At 36.9% G+C, this 25,514-nt stretch overlaps 3 protein-coding genes across 3 annotated transcripts; all 3 read left to right on the top strand.

Annotated features, from left to right (window-relative positions):
* Window positions 1–2,766: 2,766 nt before the first annotated feature.
* Window positions 2,767–3,312, top strand: LOC308653258 (uncharacterized protein; the record flags this gene model as incomplete). Its single annotated transcript, XM_081301849.1, has 1 exon — window positions 2,767–3,312. One exon carries the CDS (start codon window positions 2,767–2,769, stop codon window positions 3,310–3,312), a length of 546 nt encoding a protein of 181 aa, XP_081157975.1.
* Window positions 3,313–19,537: 16,225 nt separating this feature from the next.
* LOC308653427 (uncharacterized protein) lies at window positions 19,538–20,008 on the top strand (the record flags this gene model as incomplete). Its single annotated transcript, XM_081301987.1, has 1 exon — window positions 19,538–20,008. The coding sequence occupies one exon, from the start codon at window positions 19,538–19,540 to the stop codon at window positions 20,006–20,008; it is 471 nt and encodes a 156-aa protein (XP_081158113.1).
* Window positions 20,009–24,515: 4,507 nt separating this feature from the next.
* LOC308653426 (uncharacterized protein) lies at window positions 24,516–25,028 on the top strand (the record flags this gene model as incomplete). The annotated part of the gene is made up of 1 exon (XM_081301986.1): window positions 24,516–25,028. The coding sequence occupies one exon, from the start codon at window positions 24,516–24,518 to the stop codon at window positions 25,026–25,028; it is 513 nt and encodes a 170-aa protein (XP_081158112.1).
* Between the last annotated feature and the right edge of the window lie 486 nt (window positions 25,029–25,514).

Here is a 25,514-nt window from a genome sequence, read left to right as displayed (position 1 = left end):
TTGCAATAAAGAAAAGTAAATAAAGAGGAAAATATATTGCCTTTGTTATGAATGAGCTTCTATTCCTTGGTTCTTTATATTTACTATATATTTTTCATGGGTCTCAAAATTTATATACATATACTTAAATGTCTTATCATTCAGCAGTTACAGAAATTGAGGTCCTTCCAGGTTGAAGGTATTTTCCAATTCTCCACCAGGAAATTACTCACTCACTTTACCAGGGAATGCTATTCTTACTACTGAACCATGGAACATAGAAAAGACTGAACCATGTGTCAATTTACTGCCTTTCAATCTCAAACTCAAACTTCAATGTGTTCTATGATGGTAGATGAGATTTCTTTGAGCATTTAATTTAAATTAGTGTACATCTTTAGCTTGCTCAGTAGAGGATGCATATGGACATCCAAGGAGACACTGGTTTTTCTGTTTTTTTTGGCTGAGGCACAAGAAAGAGGGACAGGTTGTAGGCAGAGTGGGTTTAAGGTCATATGGTGAAGCCTACCTTAGCCTGGGGTCAAAAAGTGCTAGATGCTAAAAGACATAATTCTGCCAGTAATCTTTATTTAGACTCTAAACACGGAAATTGGCACCTTGAATACTTCTCAGGTATTGGTGTCTGTACATTAGTCTGCTTCCTAACAGACACCTATAAAGTCTGTCCTTCCTTCCCTCCCCAGTATCTTGCTGTGGTCCAGCCCTTTATAACTCCACATGTCCACACCTCTGGCTAATGATCACTTGTTCACTAAATACACTCCAGAAGGCTGGTCTTCTTTATCCAGTGACTAGAGTGTAGGTTCTAAGTGCTTGTTTGTTAGCTTATTCATTTTCTCAATGGCCTGATCAACTTTTGATTGATATAAAGGACCTGAAACATGCCATGTCTGTGGTTTCATGAATGTGGATAAATGTGTACACCCATGAGTTCATCATAACAATCAAGGTAACAAATATATTTATCACCTCCAAAACTTTCCTCATGTTCAGTTTTCTTTTTCTAGTGATAGTAATATTTGACCTCATAGAACCATCTTTACCAGTTTTGAAGTGCACACTACAGTATTTCTGAATACAGCACAGTAATTTCTCTATCTACTCTATCATTGGGTACAATATTCCTTCTAAATTTTTCTTTTTTCCAGCATTCCCTCATAGACAGAGAGTTCCATAAGGAGTTTCCTCATAAATTATCATTGCTGTTTATCATAGTCTAGTTGTTTCTGAGATTAAACTTTTCCCAATTGAACTGCTGTGTGGTTCACATATCCTGGTTAAACACATACTGATACAGAGATGTTTAGGTTTAGGAAGATTTGTGTGTATAGAGTGGAGGTCACTTGCATCTTTTAAATCTTATTAGTGTATAAGATGAGAAGTTAAAATTTAGGGTAAAATATCTATAGGAGGCCCCAAATTTGGGAAAAATCATTAAAAAGTTGTGAACAGAAGAATGGCTATGGACTAGCGCCCATTTACCATAGGGACTATGGAAGAAGGTGATGTGAAGTTCAAAGAAATTGCTTTGAAGGTCAGTTTTACTGTAGGCATAATTGAAATGATCAAAGAAAGTAGTACAAGTATATGTACTTGTTAAAATTATACTCTGGAGAAGACAGATGAGACTAAAATGAAGAAAATATGTGGAATTATTTAATCAAGTCAATTGGAATGATCTTCACTTCACACAAACATCCTGTGTTTCTGCTGAAAACCTATCAATCCATTCTTTAACAATGTTCAAAGACATGAATTATTTGGATTTCCATTCTGTGAACACTAAAAATTGTCCCTCCAGTCTAATTCGAATGTGGTAGCTTTGACTACAGTATCTCCTGTTCTCATCTATTCCACCTGTCGAAGTATTCACTGGTGGTTAACTCTGTTGAGTGGGCAGCATTGATGGAGAGCACTAACATGACTGCAGTCTGAGTAAACACACACAGTCTTGGTTTTAAGAGGTGGAACAATTGGACTGCAGCAAGAAAGAACGTACTGGGTCAACATATTTTCATACTTCAAAATGGAAACTCTTCCTATTTCTTTTCAGTTATAAATCATTTGGGCTTATCACGATTTTAAGAAAAATTCTAGCATCAGGAAAGAAAGAGAAATTAATTCCTTTCCAGGAAAAAAAATGGGAGGAAACATTCCCTTCAGAGAGAAGATAATGTTTTAGGAATATATTATGGTTAGCATATTGAAATATTCATTACATTGTCCAAAATCCATGAAAAGTAACTATTTTGATTTATGTTTGAAACCTAAGTTATTAGAAAAAGCCGAAAAGATAGGCACTGATTCTATTCCTGATGATGATAATTTAATGACAAGATCTTGTTCTTTAATAGAGAGTTTTCATAACCTTCAAAGAACAGAATAACAAAAAGACACATATTTATAAGTCAAACACACTTCGTGGGTATGTTCTGTCATAATATGGTCATGAAAGGAAATTGTATATATTTAAATTATAGTGGCATGAAATTGTGTGTTTAGAAAATAGACCCGTTTATTGAAGGGTTGGGAAAATTCCTAGGGAAAATTCCTAGGGAAGCTTTAAGGAAATGCTGAACTTCTAATAACATGATTGTACACAGATTGAACTCAGTTCAGGCACATGTTTGTAGAATGAGAGAACAGAGTCATGTGAGCTATGACACATCCAACCTGTAAGTATATAAAGGTCCTGAGGGACTGGGTGACATTCACACTTTAGAAACACCCTTCAACCCCTCCACTGAAACCTCACCTCCTGACACCATGTGCAGCAACTACTACGGGAACTCCTGTGGAGGCTGCGGCTGTGGCTCTGGCTGCGGCTGTGGCTCTTGCTGTGGCTGTGGCTCAGGCTGTGGATATGGCTCTGGCTGTGGATATGGCTCAGGCTGTGGATATGGCTCTGGCTGTGGATATAGCTCAGGCTGTGGATATGGCTCTGGCTGTGGATATAGCTCTGGCTGTGGATATGGCTCTGGCTGTGGCTATAGCTCAGGCTGTGGATATGGCTCTGGCTGTGGATGTGGCTGTGGCTCTATCAATGTATATAGATCTCACTGTGGCTGTGGCTCTGGATGTGGTTATGGCTCCCTCTGTGGCTGTGGATATGGCTCTGGCTGTCGATATGGCTTAGGCTGTGGATATGGCTTAGGCTGTGGATATGGCTCTGGCTGTGGCTATGGCTCTGGCTGTGGCTATGGCTCAGGCTATGGCTGTGGATATGGCTCTGGCTGTGGATATGGTTCCAACTATGGCTGTGGATACCGCTCCGGCTGCTGCAGCTACAGAAGATGCTCTTCTTGCTGCTAATCATTTCAACAAGCCATCCTTTGTCCTTGAAATGACCACTCCGCCAGCAAGTTCAGTTGAAATCCTCCCATCCATTAACTTCAAACTGAAGAAAAGATGAAGTTCTGCTGGGCACCTGCTTGACATCACAACCCATGTTAGCAGTTGAAGTAGTCTAAGAAGTTTCATCACGTCTCTGAAAACAGCTATTATTTTGTTGAATACTTCAATGTAAACTCTCAAACTTTCTTCTTGTATTTGTGCTATAGCTACCAGCAGAAGCACTGTATAACTGGTGTATAGTAAAGTGGAACAAAATAGCTGTTTCTTAATAAAGAAATTTATTTACTAAGAAGCATTGTCTTTATTCTATGAGTGTCACTATTAATGGTTGGGATTTTTGGTGTCCTGTAAAGTTTGTGGAATTCAAGTTGGGACTAATATAAAGATATTTATTGGTTTGATCCAAATATCATCTTATTTCTGTATTCTTAATTTATACAATGTTGATTTATTACCTTTATATCTTCAACACAGAAACAAATATCACACTATAAATTTCATGTCTCTCAAGAATAAGGACCAGAATGAGGAGCTCAATGAGAAAGGAAATTTAGTCTGAAGTAATGGCTTAGTGTAGAACTGGTTGATTTAACTCTGATTTAATATCATGGTAATAAAGTTGTAAGAGCATTAATGTATTAAATTTTAGTATGTTTGTTTAATTAAGCTAAATTATTTGTATTATTTTCCTCCAAAGTTTCCCATGCTTAAAGCTGTGATCCAAGTTGGCATTATTGGCGGGGAAGACTAGGAAGTGGGGTGTAGTGAAGGTTGTGTTCAGTGTTTTTGTTTCTACTACCAAATTACCTGTCCAGGACACCTTAGAGGGAAAAACGTTTGTTTTGTGTTCACGGTTTCAGACATTCACTCCATGGTCCTCTGGCCCAATGTCTCTTGCCCAACAGGCGGCGGAGCATCATGGCAGAAGGACATGACATAGGAGAGCTGCTCACCTAATGGTAGCCAGGAATGAGAGAGAGAGAGAGAGAGAGAGAGAGAGAGAGAGAGAGAGAGAGAGAAGAAGAAGAAGAAGAAGAAGAAGAAGAAGAAGAAGAAGAAGAGAAGAGAAGAGAAGAGAAGAATGGAGAAGAGAAAAGAGAGAAGAGAGAAGGAGAGAGGAAGAGAGAGAGAGAGAGGGAGGAAGGAACCAGGAAACAAGCTGTAACCCCCAAGGACATGCCCCAGTCACATACTTCCTCAGGCCATGTCCCATCTGCTTATAGACACCCCTCAGTAGAGAAGTACTTTCAAATTATTAATGCATCAAGTGGATTAATCCACTGATTGGGCAACAGCTCTGATAATTTAATCATGAGCTTTTGGGGTTTATTTCATATCCAAACCATACAGGGGTCCTTGGGTCATAGTGGGGTACCCTTGAAATGAACAATGGCTTCCCAGGCACGTCCTCATCCTCTTCCACTGTGCTCTGTTCATGACGAGAGTGGTGTGACTGCACCCTGTGCTCCACATGATGGCTGTCTCCTCAGAGGCCCCAAACAGAGTGCAGCAATCATGGATTGGACTTCCAAAACCTGGGAGCCAAATAAACCTCTTCTCTTGACAAATTATCTCATCCATTTCAATATAGTAACACACGTCTGACTAACACAGACTTGCTATTCACTTTACTTGTGTTCTGTTTCTATATTTCTCTGACCTTTTCAGGGACTGGGAGGGTTAATATGCAGCTGCTTTACCAACTGTGTGTGCCTGCATCCATTTTGGTCCATCAGTGCCCACGACACTCCTAATGTCTCAAATCTTGAATACTGACCCTGAAGAAGCCGTCCCTCACGAGCCAAGTCTTGTGTTCTCCAATTCGTTTCACTCATGGGTTTGTTCTTAAGCGTTTGAGTCTCATGACTTGGGTTTATCCATTTCTTTCTTTCTCTATCAATCAGTACTCTTCATTCATCAATATGTGCACACACGTGTACACACACAGGATGTTACTGGAAAGTCTGCTTCAGGAAACTGCTAACCATGCAAAAGTGGGTTGGCAGGGGAGTGACAGAGGCTCAAAAATACATCCGTAAAAATTTGCAGACAGGTTCAATTTGGGCTTGCTTTTGGGTGTTGAAATAGATAAAGGAACAGAGGAACATCGGGAACTTTTGGAGGGAGGACCCAGAAGACCTTAAACAACAGTGTTGGAGAAGTTAGAAAACCCAAAGAAGATCATGTCTTTAGTAACATGTATTTCCTTTTAGCACTTAGAATTGTAGGAAGTTGAGGGTGGTATGTTCAGTTTCAAATCTGAAAGAGATATTGGAATACTAGTAAGATTAGTATTATGGATATACTCTGTGTCATTGTGGACAATAATTATGTTGAAGCAAATAGATGATCATGACACATAAATTCCTCACAACAAGAGCTCTTTCTCACATATGACACCATCTGAAAGAAGACTGACTTCCTCATCAGGTGCTTTACCACTAGCTGTGTTTAAAGTCAGGTGGACTCACTCAATCTGAGGGTTATTTGAGGGTGAAATTGCAAACTGAGAAAGATGGATGGAATGAGTTGATCTCATATATCCATTTCTGTTTCTCTTTCTATTCTAGGATATTATAGGTTCAGTCCATTTGAGCTTTGATTCTGTGAAAATGGTGATATGAAATCCAGGAAAGTTCAAATTATTTCTTCCTCATACTGTAGAAATTCAATGTTAATTTGGGATACAAAGACTTTCAGAAGTATAGTCAAGATTCAACTACTTGTATGTTTCTAGAGCCCTTGACTCTTGTAAGGAATCTGTCTTGAGCCGTGGAAGAGTCAAAATGGTTGGGTGCTATATTGTTATTCTTAGCGGCATAGAACCACTTTTTACAGATTTTATAGGTAGTCTCATTGATCAAATATTTACTAATTACTACTAATAAAACACCTTTCAGTATATGCTATTACTAGTAAACTAAAATACTTAATCTTTGCTTTCCAAACATGGAGAAAACATGAAAAACTGCAAGCTTCAAAAGTGTTGCTATAATATAGTTATATACATGAGTGTTTGGGAAGTGTACACACACACACACACACACACACACACACACACAAATGAAACAAACAAAAAAAACCCTCCAACCAAAAACAAAAGAAATAAATAAAACAGAAGTTTGGTCCAAGCGAAGAACAGGTAGAGTGAAGAGTTGTGGGAATTTCTAAAAATAGGCAAATTTCTAGCTCTAACATAAAGTATGAATAGGAGCTTGTCAATCCGATATGAAGAGATAAATTCTTTAGATAGGGTAGAATGGGAGAGAAGACAAAGTACATTTTTGAAATATCCATAAACTGTAATCTTATTGACAGAAATTCAACTATGAACTGGGTAAAGGGCATAAATTCATAGTTGTTTGTAGGCAGAATGTAAAGATAAGCCCCAATGACCTACAACCTTATATGATCCCCTGCCCTATGTGTGGGAAGTATGTGTGACTTGCCTCTAACCCTGTCAAAGATGATAAGATGTCACTTTTATGATATTGTTATGTTTTAGGTGAGTGGATAAAACACAAGAGGGCTGAATTTGAATTTCAGATAAAATCATGACTGTTACTATGTTTCATACACTTTTGGGGGACATGCTTACTAGATTTGGCAATTCTAATTAAGATGTATGATAAAGAAATGAGGTAGTTGTCCTAATTGACATCTTGATTGCAATATTTTAAGATCTTTGACAGAAATCCCAGCTAGATTTAACTTAGTCTTCTGATCCACAAAGACTGAAATAACAAGGCATAGGCAAAGTTCTATGCTGCTCTTTTTATAATTTGCTATATGCTCATATAAAACAAGTACAACAGTTTTCTCCTTTTGTTTTCTACATTATCTGGTAATTGGCTGCCATGGGTGACAAGGACAACTTCTTTGCATCTGAGCAGAAATTATGGAGCCAGTTGTACCAATGGGTTTCAAGGATAGATCATTCAGGAGTGAAGGTGAATAGGTTAAAAATGGCATCAGCCATACTTGATGGCAGAGCTTGGGAAGAAAACTATGAAATAAATTTTATCTAGGATTCTGAATAACTCTGGGAATAAGGAGACCCTAATGTGAATGAGGATTTTATAAGAGAATAATCACAGAGTCAAGGGTCACCACATGAATTAGTAAAATTTACTTCAGTGTAATTAATTGTCCAAGTATTTGTTGTTTATAAAGGAAGGCTTTTATGTAGGATAACAGGGGAGAACACAAAGTTGAACTTGGTAATGTATTATTCTTGTGATATCAGTAAAGTTTTCTAACTCTTTTGTACTGCTATTTCTGACTTATAGGCCACCTAACTATTTCACAATTTCATTGGAATCAAACAGACAAAATGTACAATGGAATTTGTAATTTACATGATATTCATTAGCTTTTTCTTTGGTGAAGAATATTCATCATTTTTTTTTTACAAATGAGTATCTATAGTTGATATTTTATCAAGTGTTGGCTCTGGGATTTAAAAAAATCATCAGAATGTCATATTCATGTGTATTTTTCTTCATCAGAATACGAAATATTAAATTTCCAAATATGACAGACTTAGTTAGAAATAATTGCACCTATTAATCAATTGATAATTAGTGCACTTGTCCAAGTAATTAAAAAAGCTCATTCTAAGAGTTTCATTTCCAAACATACACTTCCCAGCTCTTCACAGATATATTGCTATATCTTTGGAATCATGTGTTCAGAGGAATAACTAGGGATGGAAACTTTTAAGAAACAGATATAAAACCTACAAAATACTAACCAGATTTCAAGTAGAAAAAGCTAATGAGGACATCAGATTCTACAAATGGATGTCCACTCTTCCAGAAAAAAAACAGAGACAATTAATACAAAGACTGTGGACACCACATATAGATCACATCCATACACCTTTAGAGTATACAGTGTTCTTAAGAAGAGAAAAACAATCATAGTAGGCATATACCATATACCCTATATGTATCATCACTGCCAGATCTACAAAGAGGACTCCGTTCTCGTGAGACCTACAGGGAAAGTGGAATCCCCAATCTTTGACACAATACACACTATATCAAAGTAGACTAATAACTATCAAGGAACTAGCAGGGAAACTATATTATAAAACTCATTTGGAAATTCATTGGAAAATTCATAAAAAACCTATTATCCAGAATAGTTTTGAATGAAAAGTCTATGCCCTTAGAAGATATATAAGAGAGGAAGAGAAGACCACCCTAACAAATACATATAAACCAATGCAGGACTATAAGGAGCATAAAAAAACAAGATCACATTATGTCTCCTAAAGTTCATAAGACTCCAAAAATATTGAAGTAGAAGAAATACCAGATAAATAATTTAAAAATTGATTATATGATCAATGATTTCCAAGGCAACAAAAGAGAAGAAGTGAATCAACTCAGGAAGTAGTATACAACACAAATGAGAAACTTAATAATATGATAGAGATATTGAAAAAGTACCAAGCAGAAATCTTGAAAATGAAAGGCTCAAGAAATACAACAAAATATTCAGTTGAAAGTCACTCTAATAGAATCAAACATATTGTCAGTGCTGGAGGACAAAGTGAGTTGGCTTAAATATTCAGACAGTATTAAAGAACATAAAGTAAGTAAGTATGACCAAAATGTGCTAGAATTCTGGGACAAAATTAAGAGTCCAAATTGTAGAATCATTAGAATTGAAGATGGTTGTGAGATGTGGGCTAACCTATTCAGGGAAATGAAAGGAGAATTTACTACCTCTGTAGAATGACATGGACATCCAGATAAGGAGTCATTCAGAACTTCAAATAGACAAGAACAAAAAAGAAATCTCTCTCCATAACACATTGTTTTAAATGCATAACATATAGAGCAAGGCTAGATTTTATAAATCCTTAAGAGAAATGTGTTAGGTCACATTTAGATGCAAACCAATCAGAATTATTTATGATTTCTCAGCACAATCTTTAAAATCCAGGAGGCCTTGGAACGATGAGTTCCAATTTCCGAAAGAAAGTTGGTTTAGAAATTGTAACTTTCTAAGATTGCAATATCCAACAAGGATATCTTTCTGAATGTCAAAAAGGAAATAAAAACCTTCCAGGATAAGCAAGGACTACTAAGCTGGTGCTACAGAAAACATTTAAAGAACAGTGTACACAGAAGAAATCAAAAACAATCTCCAGAACTTACAAATAGACAAATCCCCTTTGAGGGGTATCTAAGCAAATAAAAAATAGGAACACATTAAAAACAAATGTGTCAGTAGTTTAGAAAATATTCCTGTAATAACATTGCATGTACATGAATGCCCACCTTACAGGAAAAGATAGCCATAGGCAGAGAGTGAAAGGATGCAAGAAATTAAGACACCAAGCAAATGGAGCCCCCAAACAAACACTTTCATATCTGAAGAAGCTCCTTCAAGTAAAAATTATAAGAAGAGAAAAAGACAGTCACTTCTAAAAGGTAAAGGGAACAATCCAAGAGAAGGTATTACAATAGTAATACCCCAATCTTTGGTGCATATAATTATACAAAATCAACACTAAATATAATTAAATAGACCCCAGTAACAAAGTACTAGGTGATTACTACATACTTCTCTCACCAATAGATAGGTCATCCAGACCCATTCAGCAAATACTCTTCATACCCCAAAAACATAAAGCAAACACACTTAATAGATAAGTATATAATATTTCATCTAACAACAGCTGATTTACTTTCTTCTAAGCTGCTCATGAAATGTTCTCTAAAATAGACCATATTTTAGGACATAATGAAACTCTTAAAAAATACAAACAATTGGTATAATTCCTTTCATCTTATGTGAACTGGATTGAATAAAAATGGAAGTTAACACTAAAAACTACAGAAAGTATATAAACACATGGAGATTGAACAGTGCACTTTTGAATGATGAATGGGTGGTATAACAAAACAGAGGAGACATTTTGAAAATTCTTAGGATGAAATGAAAATAGCAATATAGCATACCCAAAACAGTGTGATACTGTGAAGCGCATTCTAAGAGGAAAGCTTATGACTATGTGTGCATTCAGAAGAAAATCAGAGCGCTTCCATATAAACAACATGATGATGCATCCCAAGTTCCTTGAAAAAAACAAGAACATAGTAATTCCAATACAAATAGAAGGGAGGAAATAATGAAGATCAGAGCCAAAATCAATGAAATTGAGAATAAAAAAGCAATACCAAGGATCAATGAAACAAAGAGTTAGTTCTTTGAAAATATTAACTATTTTCAGAAGTCCTAAGCCAAACTAACCAAAAGAAAAAGAGAGAAGAATCAAATTATTAAAATTTTCAATGAAAAAGGAGAAATCACCACAGATATTACAGAAATATAGGATCATTATGGACTATTGTGAAAACATAGACTCCCATAAAAAATTGAAACCTAGACTTGTATAACCTGCCAAAACTGAATCAAAAAGATATAGAAAATCTAAAGATAATGATATCTAGAAGTAGGATAGAAGCCATAATAAAAATTCTTCCAACAACAACAACAAAAAAAAAAATAACAATGGGTTTTCAGCTTAATTCTTCCAAACCTTTAAAGAGGAAATGATGCCAACTTACCACAAATTATTTCATAAAACAGAAAGAGATGGAATGCTTACAACTCTTTTCTGTGAAGCCGTTATACCAAAACCAGATAAAGACACACCAAGGACAGAAAACTACAAAGCAATATTCTTGAGCAACTTAATTACAAAAATTATGAAAAAAATATTAGCAAATTATACTTAACATCATATTAAAAAATGCTGCATATAATGATCAAGGTAGTTTTACTCCAGGGTTTCGAGTAAGGTTGAACATATGCAAGTCAATAGATGTAATTCATCACATGACGCCATCTCAGTGAATGCAGAAAAAGCTTTTGGACAAATCCAGCACATATTCATGATTTAAAAAGCACTTATAATCTAGGGACAAAAGGTAATTATCTCAATTTCACAAAGGTTGTTCCTGAAAGACCTAAAGCCAGCAGTGTAGTTAACGGGGAAAAACTGAAACAACTTCGTTTAAAATCTAGAACAAGGCAAGGATGTACAGTCTCACTACTCCTGTTAAATATACTAATATAAATTTTAGCCAGAGCAATTAGGCATGAGAAGGAAATAAAAGGGATAAAAATAGGAAGGGAAGAATTCAAATTATCAGTTTCCAGATTATATGCTTAACAGTTACAAATTCCAAAAGAACTCCACCCGATGGCTGCTAGAGCAAATGAACATATTCAACAAAGACACAGGTTGAAAAATTATAATTTTAAACAAACATCAGTAGCTTCCTATACATGAGTAATAATTTTTCTGAGAAAGAAATCAGGAAAATAATACCATTCACAGTAGTCTGAAAAAAATTTAAATATATAGGAATAAATCTACGAAAGGCAGTAGAAAACATTTGAAATGAAAACTATAGGACACTTAAGAAATAAATTGAAGAAGACACAGGAATATGAAAAGAATTCCCATATTCAAGGATATGCAGAATTAATTATATTAAAATGTCCATATTATCAAAAGCAATACATAGATTCAATGCAATTTCCATCAAAATACCAATTACATTCTTCACAGAGCTAGAAAAATAATCCTAAAGTTCACTTGGAAGAATAAAAGATGCAGAATAGCCAAACAATTCTCAACCAACAAAGCAATACTGGAGAAGTTGTAATACCTGACTTCAAATCATACTGTAGAGCTAGAGAAACAAAATTTGCATTATACTGGTCTAAAACCTAATGGACAACACCTATAATTGATAAAAATGTATTGAAGAATGATTCTTGAAGTAAACATATATTTTCAGAATGTCATATCCTTGAGTATTTTGGTTAATAAGAATAATAAATATTGAGTTTCTGCATAGGGCAGTCTTAGATGTCAATGAAATCACCTAGAAATTATTTAGCAACTAGTGAATTAGTCAAAGTAATTAGTCCAACTCATTTTAATAGTTGCATTTCCATGCATACACTTCCCAGTCCTCCACAGAGCCTTGCTATGTATCTTTGGAACCATGTGTTCGGATGACTCGCTAAAGGACTGGAACTTTCCTTACATATTTGTAAGTAGTTTAAGACAATGAGTGGATGACAACAAACAAGCATGGAACTCTATAAAACTGGAGAACAAATAATAATGTGTTTGTTAGAGTAGTTGTCATAGCTTTAAAAAGACCAGGTCTTTTCATTATTAACTGAGTGGAGTGACTTGCACATATAGCTTGTGATTTGGTTATCTACTGAGTGGATTGACACATGGAAAACTAATCAGTAAAGCACATTTTTGGGTGTGTCTGCGAAGGTGTGTCCAGATGATTGGCATATGGGTCAAGGTACTGAGTGGGCAATACCACTCAAGAATATAGGCAGCCTTGGGCAATTGGATGTGGTCTAGATGGAATGAAAAGCAGGATGGAAAAGCCCATCCATGTGTAGAAGCTTGAATTTTCTTTTAGTGGGTTATGTTTTATTCTGCTTCCATTTTACATGAATATTAGCCTCTAGAGCTACAGTCTTCAAACATGAAATCAAAACAGAGACTCTCCAGGGAGCTTCTAGGTCTTCAGCTTCATGCTGGTGGTGCATCAATGGTCCTTCAGGTTCAAAGGCTGCAGCTACTTGAACTGAACAGCTACTGGTTTCTTTGACTCTTCAGCATCCAGACAGCCATTGTGGGACCACCTGGCCCATGATCATGGAGTCCAATCAAATATTTTCCATTTTATAATTACATGTGCGTTCTGTTGGTTCTTCTGCTCTTCTAGAGATTATTGATTATATGCTAGACATTACATAAATTTTTTTTTCATGAATAAAAATATTGACCGTCTGCTCTGGCCTTTCCTGTCAACTTATACACTGACAAAGGTAACAGGCAGTCGGTAACATCAAAAGTTTTGAAACATGCTTTTGTACCTCAACTGAATCTTAACCTCTGGCATTATGTAGAGTAACTACTGTGGGGAAAACTATGGTGCTGTGGCTGTTGCTATGACTGTCCTTGCATTTGTGGCTGTTGGATTGGGTCTGCCTATGGCTTTGGATGCCATGCCTACCATACATTTTGCTACAGAAAATGCTATTCCTTTTGCTGTTAGAACATCATTCCAGAATGTAACTCTGAAATATTTCATGACTTATACTACTCCTTAAAAAAATTCCCTATTTTCTCATTTGTCTATTTACACAAGAATTGAATATCACCTGTGGTTATTTCACAGAATCTATTTATAGCTGAGATTACATGAATATTCCCATTTCATTTGCTTAATACAGGAGATCAATTCTGATTATATTTAAAATGTAAATTATTGGTTCTCTTATTCCCTGTTTTTTATTTGATCAAGAAACATAAACATTCCACTGTTGGATGAAATCATAGTTGTTCATAAATGGATTCAATTGATTTTTGCCAAGACTGTGTATTCTTTGTGTCAGAATCAACACTGTTATTAGTCATTTTTTTCCTTTCTAGAATGTCAGGTAAATACTGTGTTAGTGGAAACTCGTGTTAGTGTAAAAAAAAAAAAAAACATTTACTACAGGTTTGTAGTTATTCTTAAGGCTTGATTGTGTAGATGCTTCCAATATTGTTTTTCAACATTATTTTGGTTCTTCTTGTTCTTCTTTCTTCTTATTTAAATGTTCTAACTAATTTGTTGATATCTACAATATATCCTACTGGTATTTTGATAGTAATTGCATTGAATATACAGGTATTATGAGAGAATAGACATTTGAAAAATTCTAAGTCCAACACATGAAAATGGTCTATGTCTGCATAAATTTAGGCCTTCTTTGATTTCTGCATTGGACTTGAAAGCATCATTGGACAAGAATGGTTTTCTTTGACTCACAGAAGGTGTATCCTGGTGGAGGGGATGGAAAGCATTCAAAACATCACCCAAAACTTAATGAAATTAAGTTTAAACAAAATGAAATTAAACAAACAACACTCTCAACAGTTTGCATCTACATTAATAAAAAAATACTGTTTTGTTTTGAAAACTCATATGGCACTCTGACAGGAAGATCAGCTAAGCACGTTTGCAGAAGTGACAACTAAGGTGGGATCTGAAAAATCTCAAAATATGTAAGTGTCAGAATCGGGGAAATTGACGGAGGCAGAGGGAAGAATGTTTGCAAAGGCCCTGAGGTGACAGAAGTTACGGTGGTTATGGCTCTAAAGGGAACCATGTGGCTGGAGTTTCTGTGTTTACATTATTTTTTGTTAGTGCATTTATGACATGAACAGGAGAGCAAAAGGAGCAAGGATGAAGAGGGGGACAGGGGCCACATCCCACAGCGCCTTGTGATGTTAGGTGTTCAGGTTTGCTGGGATTTCATTTTAAGGTATTTCTTGGTACTGCAGCCATTTGTCCTTGCATATGTAAATTATCAATTAATTTTTTGCATCCTTATGACATTTCATATAAACATTAAAACACAAGTTTGTGCCACTTCTTTACCATATCCAAGTGTATCACACTTTATAAGAACACAAAGACACAAATTCATGCCATTTCTAGGCCATTCTCATAGTGTCTGCATGGGAATTGGACTGTGGGAGAAAGAAACATTTCTTATTAACAGGACACAAGAAAAGCGGAGAGAACATGTGCTGTGGCAGAGACTTGGAACATTTCAAAGGCAGTTCAGAGAGTGAGAGGAAGGGGCAGGGAGACTATGAGAGAGAAGACTCGGATAGAGCATGGGCTTCAGAGCACCTTGTGATGAGAAGAGCAGAGGGCTGTTCTCCCCCACACGTGTAGAGAATTATTACGTGGAAGAACTTTTAAGATTGTTTGTCTAGTTCCAGAGTCCAGAATCAGATGGGCTTATAGGAATTTCAGGGAGGAGGACTTCTCAAGATATGGCCATTTTCTAAACACTAAGTGCCAAAGGAAATCGGAGCTCAGACGGGTTCTCCAGCTTTGGGTGTGTCTGTGTAGGAGCTCGATTATAATTTATTCTGCATTTTATGGGGAAATTCAAACATATAGGCTCAGCTATATTTATCATCATCTCAACTCTTTTTGTGACTCTAAGATTTAAGAAGTGTTGATTCTATGATTTAAAGAAATGCCCATGAGGCATACAGTCAAAGTTGGATGTTCTTAGGAGCAATAGGAAAGGTGAAAAGAAACAACTTTTTATAGTGTGGAAGGTAGCCAGAGAGAGGAGGATATTTTTAATATCTCTTCCTCTAGGAGACAGACAAGAACGGATGATTGATGAGAGCTAGTAATAATTATATTAACAAAGTAAGAAAGGTCTTCAAGCTTTTCTGAATATCCAAAGAAGCTTAAACTAAAAGAGAAGGCAGAAGATAAATATTCTATTTTAACCAAATACATAATTAGAGTTTCATGGGGAACAAAATAGGGAGGAATTGGGGGGAAAATGTGCATGGGGTAATGTAAGTTTATATTTGGTATGTTTCATTAAGAAATATAAGATATTTAGTTTATATTGGAACTTTTAATAAATAGATATTTTCACAATGAGAATTTGAGTTGGAATATAACCCTTTTGTGCCTTAGCCTAACCCTTTGTTAAAGTGATGTAATCTTCTAGTTTCCAAAAATGAGTTGAAATCTCAAATCTACCTTAAAAAATATTTGCAGGGTTTGAGGCTGGGACTCAGTGGTAGAGTGCTCACCTAGCATGGGTGAGACACTGGGTTTGAGCCTCAGCACCACATAAAAACAAATAAATAAGAATAAAGGCATTGTATCCACCTACAACTAAAAATAATTTTAAAATTTTGCAGAATAAAAGGCATTTCATCGGTATAGATAAAACCATCTAGCTAATTGGGATTTTGGAGAAACCCTATGTTGATTCAGACTGAATTATCTCTGAAGTAAAAATAAGGTAAAGGTGTTCATATATATTTACAGGGGGATTCTGATAGAACTTCCAGAGTTTGGTCTCATGAACTTGAAGTGGGTCCTTTGTAATTCCATTTAAGTCATCTCTACTGAAATGTTTAAATATACATTGGTATTCAGAGGCTGGTTTTACATAGCAATCCAGTGACTATCTAAATCAGCAGAAATTGATTTTCTCCTCATGCTTCCCCAGTGAGGTGTTGGTACAATTTCAGTAGGTTTTATTGATTATGGAGTTTTGAAATTGTCTATGAAGCAAGCCCTGTGGCATATTGCTTGATTTTATATTTAAAAAAATCTTTATTGTATAAAATGCTTCAGTAGAGTACAGTGAGGTCCATCACTTTGTAGTCTGTGTTTTGAAGGTTTGTCCACTTTAGAAAATTAATTATGGCAAATATTGAGAAGTAGATCTTATCAATAATGTATAAACATATACAAAATGTATTTGCATTATTCTGTGGGTATGTATATATACATCATTCATAAACCATAACAACATTAAAGAAAACATTGCTATTTTAGAACACATATGTCAGTATAAAAATTTGTCATTTTGTTGAATCCTTTTATTAGAATGCAGGAAAGCGAATAAAGATTAAAATATATTTTGTTTGTTATGAGTGAGCATCTATAACTTTGCCCTTTATATTTGCTACAGATTTTTCATGGGTCTCTTAGCAAAATTTGTATACATATACTTAAATTTCTTCCCAATCAGCAATTACAAAAATTGAGGTTCTTCCAGGTTGAAGACATTTTCCAAGGTCATATGATTAGTGAATATTTCTGCCAGGAAAGTGCTCACTCTCTTTTCCAGGGAATGCTATTCTTACTACTGAGTCTAAGGAACATGGAAGAGGTACTTTAGTAGAGGATGCATATGGACCTTGAAGGAGGCACTGGTTCTTCTGGCTTTTGGCTGAGGCACAGGAGAGACGCACAGGATGTGAGCAGAGTGGGTGTGAGGACATATGTATGGTGAAGCCTACCTTTGCCTGGGGTCACAATGTGCTAGATGCTAAAAGACATCATCCTGTCAGTAATCTTTATTGAGACACCAAACACAGGAACTGGCACCTTGAATACTTCTCATGCCTTAGTGTCTGTAGTTTTGTCTGCTTCCTAACAGACATCCCTGAAGTCTATCCTTCTTTCCCTCCCCAGGATCTCTCTGTGGTGCAGTCTTCTGTAAATCTACATATCCACATCACCGGCTAAAGATCTCTTGTTCACAATTCCAGAGGGTTGGTCATATTTGTCAAGTGACCTGAGTGGAAAGTCTGTGTTTTTCTGGTTAGCTTATTCATTTTACCCTCAGCTTGATCAAGTTTTGATTGACATAAAGTGCTTGACACATGCAATGCCTGTGGTTTCATTAATATGGAAAAATGCGTACATCTATGAGTTCATCATCACAACCAAGGTAATAAACACATTTATCATCTCCAAAACTTTCCTTATGTTCTGTTTTTTCTTTCTTTTAGTGATAGTAATACTTGACCTGATAGAACCATTCACCAGTTTTTAAGTGCACACTACAGTATTTTTGACTGCAGCACAGTAATTTATCTGTCTACTCAATCATTGGGAACAATATCCCTTATAAATTTTTCCTTCCTTGAACAATATTCCTTCTAAATTTTTCCTTCCTTGAGCATTATCTCATAGACGGAAGTTCATACAGAGTCTCCTCATATATTATCATTGCTGTTTATCATAGTGTAGTTGTTTCTGATATTAAACTTTTCTCAACTGAACTGCTGTGTGGCTTATATATCCTGGATAAACACAGAAATGTTTAGGTTTAGGAAGAATTTGTGTGTATCTGGTGGAGGTCAGTTGCATCTTTAAAATCTTATTAGTGTGTAAGATAAGAAGTTGAGATTTAGGGTAAAATATCTATAGGAAGCCCAAGATTTAGGAAAAAATCATGAAAGAGTTGTGAACAGAAGAATGGCCATGGACTAGCACCCCATTTATCATAGAAACTAGGGAAGAAGGTGATGTGAAGCACAAAGAAATTGCTTTGAAGGTCAGTTTTACTATAGGCATAATTGAAAGGAGCAAAAAAGTAGTACAAGTATATATATTTATTAAAATTATACTTTGGAGAAGACAGGTGAGACTAAAATGAAGAAAGTATGTGGAATTATTTAATCAAGAAAATTGGTATGATCATCACCTCACGTAAACATCCTGTGTTTCTGCTGCAAGCACGTCAATCCATTCTTTTAAATGTGTTCAAAAGTGTGCATTGTTTCTTCAAGTCACCATTCTGTGTTATTGCACACTAAAAATTGTCCCTCCAGTCTAATTCGAATGTGGTAGCTTTGACTACAGTATCTCCTGTTCTCATCTATTCCACCTGTCGAAGTATTCACTGGTGGTTAACTCCACTGAGAGGGCAGCATTGATGGAGAGCACCAACATGACTGTAGTCTGAGTAAACACACACAGTCTTGTTTTTAAGAGGTGGAACAATTGGACTGCAGGAAGAAAGAACGTACTGGGTCAACACATTTTCATACTTCAAAATGGAAACTCTTCCTATTTCTTTTCAGTTATAAATCATTTGGGCTTATCACGATTTTAAGAAAAATTCTAGCAACAGAAAAGGAAGAGAAGTACATGCATTTCCAGGAGGGGAGGAAACATTTCCTTCAGAAATAAATATTATTTATTTCATAATAACCAAGGTATTATAGTTAGCATGTTGAAATATTCATTACATTTTCCAAAATCCATGAAAAGTAACTATTGTGAATTATGTTTGAAAAACAAGTTATTAGAAAAGGCAGGAAAGATAGACCCTGAACATGTTGCTGGCGATGATAATTTCATGACAAGATCCTGGTTTTTAATTGGGAGTTTTCATAATCTTGAAGAACAGACTGACAAACAAACACATATTTATAAGTCAGATATGTGTTTGAGGGTATGTTCTGTCATGATATGGTTATGAAAGGAAATTGTATAAGATTAAATAATAGTGCTATGCAACTGTGTGTTTAGAAAATAGACCTGTTTATTGAAGGGTTGTGAAAATTCCTAGGGAAGCTTTAAGGAAATGCTGAACTTCTAATAACATGATTGTACACAGATTGAACTCAGTTCAGGCACATGTTTGTAAAATGAGAGAACAGAGCCATGTGAGCTATGACACATCCAACCTGTAAGTATATAAAGATCCTGGAGGACTGGGTGACATTCACACTTTAGAAACATCCTTCAACCCCTCCACTGAGACCTCACCTCCTGACACAATGTGCAGCAACTACTATGGGAACTCCTGTGGAGGCTGCGGCTGCGGCTCTGGCTGTGGTTACGGCTCTGGCTATGGATATGGCTCTGGCTGTGGATATGGCTCTGGCTGTGGATATAGCTCTGGCTGTGGATATGGCCTGAGCTGTGGATACAAATCTGGCTGTGGCTATGGCTCTAGCTGTGGCTATGGCTCTGGCTGTGGATATGGCTCAGGATGTGGATATGGCTCTGGCTGTGGATATGGCTCTGGCTGTGGATACGGCTCCAACTGTGGATACAGCTCTGGCTGTGGATATGGATCGGGCTGTGGAAACAGATCCGGCTGTGGCTGCGGCTCTGTCTGTGGTTATGGCTCTGGCAGTGGATATGGCTGTAGATATGGCTCTGGCTGTGGATATGGCTCCCGTTATGGCTGTGGATACCGCTCTGGCTGCTGCAGCTACAGAAGATGCTCTTCTTCGTGCTGCTGATCACTTCAACAAATCATCCTTTTCTCTTTAAAATACTATTCTACCAGCAAGTTCAGTTGAAATCCTCCCATCCGTTCACTTCAAACTGAAGAAAAGATGAAGTTCTGCTGGGCACTTGACTTGACATCACAACCCATGTTAGCAGTTGAATTAGATTAAGAAGTTTCATCACGTCTCTGAAAACAGATATTATTTTGTTGAATACTAAAATATAAACTCTAACAACTTCTTGTATTTGTTCTGTAGCTATCAGCAGAAGTATAATTGGTTTATACTAAAGTGGAACAAAATAGCTGTTTCTTAATAAAAGAATATATTTACTAAAAAGAGTTGTTTCCCTTCTGTAAGTGTCACTGTTAATGGTTGGAATTTTGGTCTCCTCTAAAGTTTGTGCAACTCAACTTGGGACTAATACAATGAGTTTTATTGGTTGGATACAAATATTATCTTATATCTATATTCTTAATTCATACAATGTTGATTTATTACCTTTATATCTTCAACACAGAAACAAATATCACACTATAAATTTCATGTCTCTCAAGAATAAGGATCAGAATGAGGAGCTCAATGAGAAAGGAAACTTAGTCTGAAGTAATGGCTTAGTGTAGAACTGGTTGATTTAATTCTGATTTAAGAAAATGGTAATAAAGTTGTAAGAGAATTAATTTATTTAATTTTAGTATTTTTTTAATTAAGCTAAATTATTTGTATTATTTTCTTCCAAAATTTCCCCTGCTTAAGGCTGTGACCCAAGTTGGCACTATTGGCAGGGGGCAGACTAGGAAGTGGAGGGTAGTGGAGGTAGTGTTCATTGTTTTTGTTTCTATTCCCAAATTCCCAGTCTAGGACAATTTATAGGTAAAAATGTTTGTTTTGTGTTCACAGTTTCAGAAATTCAGCCCATGGTCCTCTGGCCCAATTTCTCTTGTCCAACAGGAGGCAGAGCATCATGACAGAAGGACATGACAGAGATCTGCTCACCTAATGGTAACCAGGAAAGAGAGAGAGAGAGAGAGAGAGAGAGAGAGAGAGAGAGAGAGAGAGAGAGAGAGAGAAGAAGAAGAAGAAGAAGAAGAAGAAGAAGAAGAAGAAGAAGAAGAAGAAGAAGAAGAAGAAGAGGAGGAGGAGGAGGAAGAGGAGGAGGAGGAGGGGGAGAGAGGGAGAGAGGAAGAGAGAGAGAGAGAGAGAGAGAGAGAGAGAGAGAGAGAGAGAGAGAGAGGAGGAAGGAACCAGGAAACAAGCTGTGACCCCCAAGGACATGCCCCAGTCACATACTTCCTCAGGCCATGTCCCATCCAACTACAGACACCCCTCAGTAGAGAAGTACTTTCAAAATATTAATGCATCAAGTGGATTAATCCACTGATTAGGCAACAGCTCTGATAATTTAATCATGAGCTTTTGGGGTTTATTTCATATCCAAACCATACAGGGGTCCTTGGGTCATAGTGGGGTACCCTTGAAATGAACAATGGCTTCCCAGGCACGTCCTCATCCTCTTCCACTGTGCTCTGTTCATGACGAGAGTGGTGAGACTGCACCCTGTGCTCCACATGATGGCTGTCTCCTCAGAGGCCCCAAACAGAGTGCAGCAATCATGGATTGGACTTCCAAAACCTGGGAGCCAAATAAACCTCTTCTCTTGACAAATTATCTCATCCATTTCAATATAGTAACACATGTCTGCCTAACACAGACTTGCTATTCACTTTACTTGTGTTCTGTTTCTATATTTCTCTGACCTTTTCAGGGACTGGGAGGGTTAATATGCAGCTGCTTTACCAACTGTGTGCGCCTGGCATCCATTTTGGTCCATCAGTGCCCACGACACTCCTAATGTCTCAAATCTTGAATACTGACCCTGAAGAAGCCGTCCCCCACGAGCCGAGTCTTGTGTTCTCCAATTCGTTTCACTCATGGGTTTGTTCTTAAGCGTTTGAGTCTCATGACTTGGGTTTATCCATTTCTTTCTTTCTCTATCAATCAGTGCTCTTCATTCATCAATATGTGCACACACGTGTACACACACAGGATGTTACTGGAAAGTCTGCTTCAGGAAACTGCTAACCATGCAAAAGTGGGTCGGCAGGGGAGTGACAGAGGCTCAAAAATTACATCTGTAAAAATTTGCAGACAGGTTCAATTTGGGCTTGCTTTTGGGTGTTGAAATAGATAAAGGAACAGAGGAACATCGGGAACTTTTGGAGGGAGGACCCTGAAGACCTTAAACAACAGTGTTGGAGAAGTTAGAAAACCCAAAGAAGATCATGTCTTTAGTAACACATATTTCCTTTTAGCACTTAGAATTGTAGGAAGTTGAGGGTGGTATGTTCAGTTTCAAATCTGAAAGAGATATTGGAATACTAGTAAGATTAGTATTATGGATATACTCTGTGTCATTGTGGACAATAATTATGTTGAAGCAAATAGATGATCATGACACATAAATTCCTCACAACAAGAGCTCTTTCTCACATATGACACCATCTGAAAGAAGATTGACTTCCTCATCAGGTGCTTTACCACTAGCTGTGTTTAAACCCAGGTGGACTCACTCAATCTGAGGGTTATTTGAGGGTGAAATTGCAAACTGAGAAAGAGGGATTGAAGGAGTTGATCCCACATATCCATTTCTTTCCTTCCTTCTATTCTAGGAAAGTAGAAAATATTTCCATATTAGACTTTACAAACCGTGTTCATTTGGGATACAGAAAGATTGTCAGACATGGTAGTCTGTTGAATAGAAAACAATTACAGTTGGCTTCCTCTTCTGTTCTCTAAACTACCTGGTAAAGTTTGGCTGCTGTGGATGACCAGAACAACATTTTTCTCATGTCAACAGATATTAGGGAATCCGTCATACCAGCAGGTTTCAGCCATAGAGCATTTTGGAGTGACAGTCATAATTTTGAAATTGCATCTGCCATACTTGTTGGAATAGCTTGGGAACAAAACTGTGAAATAAATTGTATGTAGGATTCTCTGTGGCTTTTAGAATAATGAGAACCTAATATGAGTGGGGATTTTATAATGATCATACTGTGAAAAATGTTACCACATAAAATGTAAAATTCCATTCACAGCAAGTTTTCAAGTATTCATTGATCAGAAATGAGTTTTTTTTTTAATGCAGCCTAACAAGGAAGATCACATTCTTGAACTTGGTAGTATATTAGCCCTGTGGATTCAGTTAAGTTTCCTAACCATTTTGTATTAGCATTTCTGTTTTATAAGCTACTTACGTATTTCACAATTTCATTGTGATCAAATAGACAAAAGGGCTGAAGGAATTTATAAAACACTTGACAGCTTTGTTTGGCAAAGGATATTCATTTTTATTCCACTTTGTCCAAATGTGTTGATAAAAATTATTGAGGAATGACTCGAAGCATGAAAGAACATTAGCAGAATGTCATATTCACAAGTATATTCATAAAAATATGAAATATTGAGTTTATGGATAGGGCAGAGTAATGTGCAAATAAAATCACCTTCAGTGATTATCCAGTAATTAGTGAACTATTTGAAGCAATCAGTCAAGTTCATTCTAAATGTTGCATTTCCAAACATACACTTCTTGGTCCTCCACGGAGCTTTGCTAATATGTCTTTGGAATCACATATTCACAAAACTGACTAATGGACAATAAATTTCTTTATAGATTTGTAATTGGATTTTGACGATGACTGGACACATGCACACAGCTAGGGCATTGCTATTGCTTGTTTCCCCCTCTTCTGTGAAGTGCTAGGAATCTACTGGGATACTGCAAGTTCAGGGGTAGAGACTCTACTGCTGAAAGCCAGCCAAGAGACAGCACCTGGCTCCAAATACAAAATTACTGTGTTCAAGTTTCAATGATACTTTAATACAAAGAAGAGAAGAGACAAGAACCCCAAACTAGCTACCAGACATCAAGTAGGTACAGATGGCTGGGGCCCTTAGGTAGCGTGTTGAAATATTCACTTCTTTGTCTAAAAATTCATAAAAAAGTAACATAATAATTTATTTTCAAACAGGAAAGTATTAGGAAAGAAAGAACGTAAGGTGCTGTTGCTGCTGCTGCTGCTACTACTGGTGATGATTATATTAATTGCTATATCTTATTATTTATTTGAGAATTTCCATGATCTTGAAAGCAAACACATTTAGGTAAAAACATGTTCTGAGGATATATCCTATTATGTTATGATTATGAAATAAAATGTAGGAAGATAAAAAATTATACTGTTATTACTTTGTGTTTTAGAACATGTACCTTCATTTCTTTAAGGGTTATGAAAATTCTTAGGGCAGCAGGAAGTAAATCACAAATTCCTAGCAAAATGAGTGTGCATGGAATGGTCTCGATTTTAGGCACATGTTTGTAAAATGAGAGAACGGAGCCCATGTGAGCTATGACACATCCAACCTGTAAGTATATAAAGGTCCTGGAGGACTGGGTGACATTCGCACTTTAGAAACATCCTTCAACCCCTCCACTGAAACCTCACCTCCTGACACCATGTGCAGCAACTACTACGGGAACTCCTGTGGAGGCTGCGGCTGTGGCTCTGGCTATGGATGCGGCTCTGGCTGTGGATATGGCTGTGGCTGTGGCTGTGGCTGTGGCTCTGGCTCTGGCTATGGATTCGGCTCTGGCTGGGGATACAGATCTGGTTGTGGATGTGGCTCTGGCTGTGGATATGGCTGTGGATACAGATCTGGCTTTGGCTGTGGCTCTAGGTATGGATGCGGCTCTGGCTCTGGCTGTGGCTCTGGCTGTGGATGCAGCTCTGGCTGTGGATATGGCTGTGGATACAGATCTGGCTTTGGCTGTGGCTCTAGGTATGGATGTGGCTCTGGCTGTGGATATGGCTGTGGCTGTGGCTGTGGCTTTGGCTCTGGCTGTGGCTATGGCTCTGGATGTGACTGTGGCTGTGGCTATGGCTCTGGATGGGGATATGGCTCCCGCCACAGCTATGGATATGGCTCTGGCTGCTGCAGCTACAGAAGATGTTATTCCTCTTGCTGCTAATCATTGCAACAAGCCATCCTTTGCCCTTGAAATGACCACTCCACAGCAAGTTCAATTGAAACCTCTGCATCCATTAACTTCAAACTGAAGATTGATTAATTTCTGTTAGGCACCTGAATTAACATCAAAACCTCTGTTAGCTCTTGAAGTAGACTGAGTAGTTGCATCACATCACTGAAGACATTGTGAATTTTGTTAAATATTTGAATGTAAATTCTTACAACTTTATCTCTTTCTTTATCCTATCAGCAGAAAGACTGTATGATAAGTATATACTAAATGTAATTCTAATAGCATTTTCTTAATAAAAGTATTTATTTACTAAAAAGTATGGTCTCCTTCCATCAGTGTCACTAACGATGTTTTTGATTTCCTGGAATGTTTGTTAAATTCTACTTGGGATAAATACAGTATTTTTAAGGGATACAACTCAGTTGGTAGAGTGCTTGCCTTGCATGCGCAAGGCCCTGGGTTAGATCTCCAGCA

This window comes from Spermophilus citellus, assembly GCF_964194105.1.
Source record: "Spermophilus citellus genome assembly, chromosome: 7".
Taxonomy (NCBI): domain Eukaryota; kingdom Metazoa; phylum Chordata; class Mammalia; order Rodentia; family Sciuridae; genus Spermophilus; species Spermophilus citellus.
The sequence above is the reverse complement of the archived record's forward strand: the minus strand, read 5'-3'. Positions and strand labels throughout refer to the sequence as shown.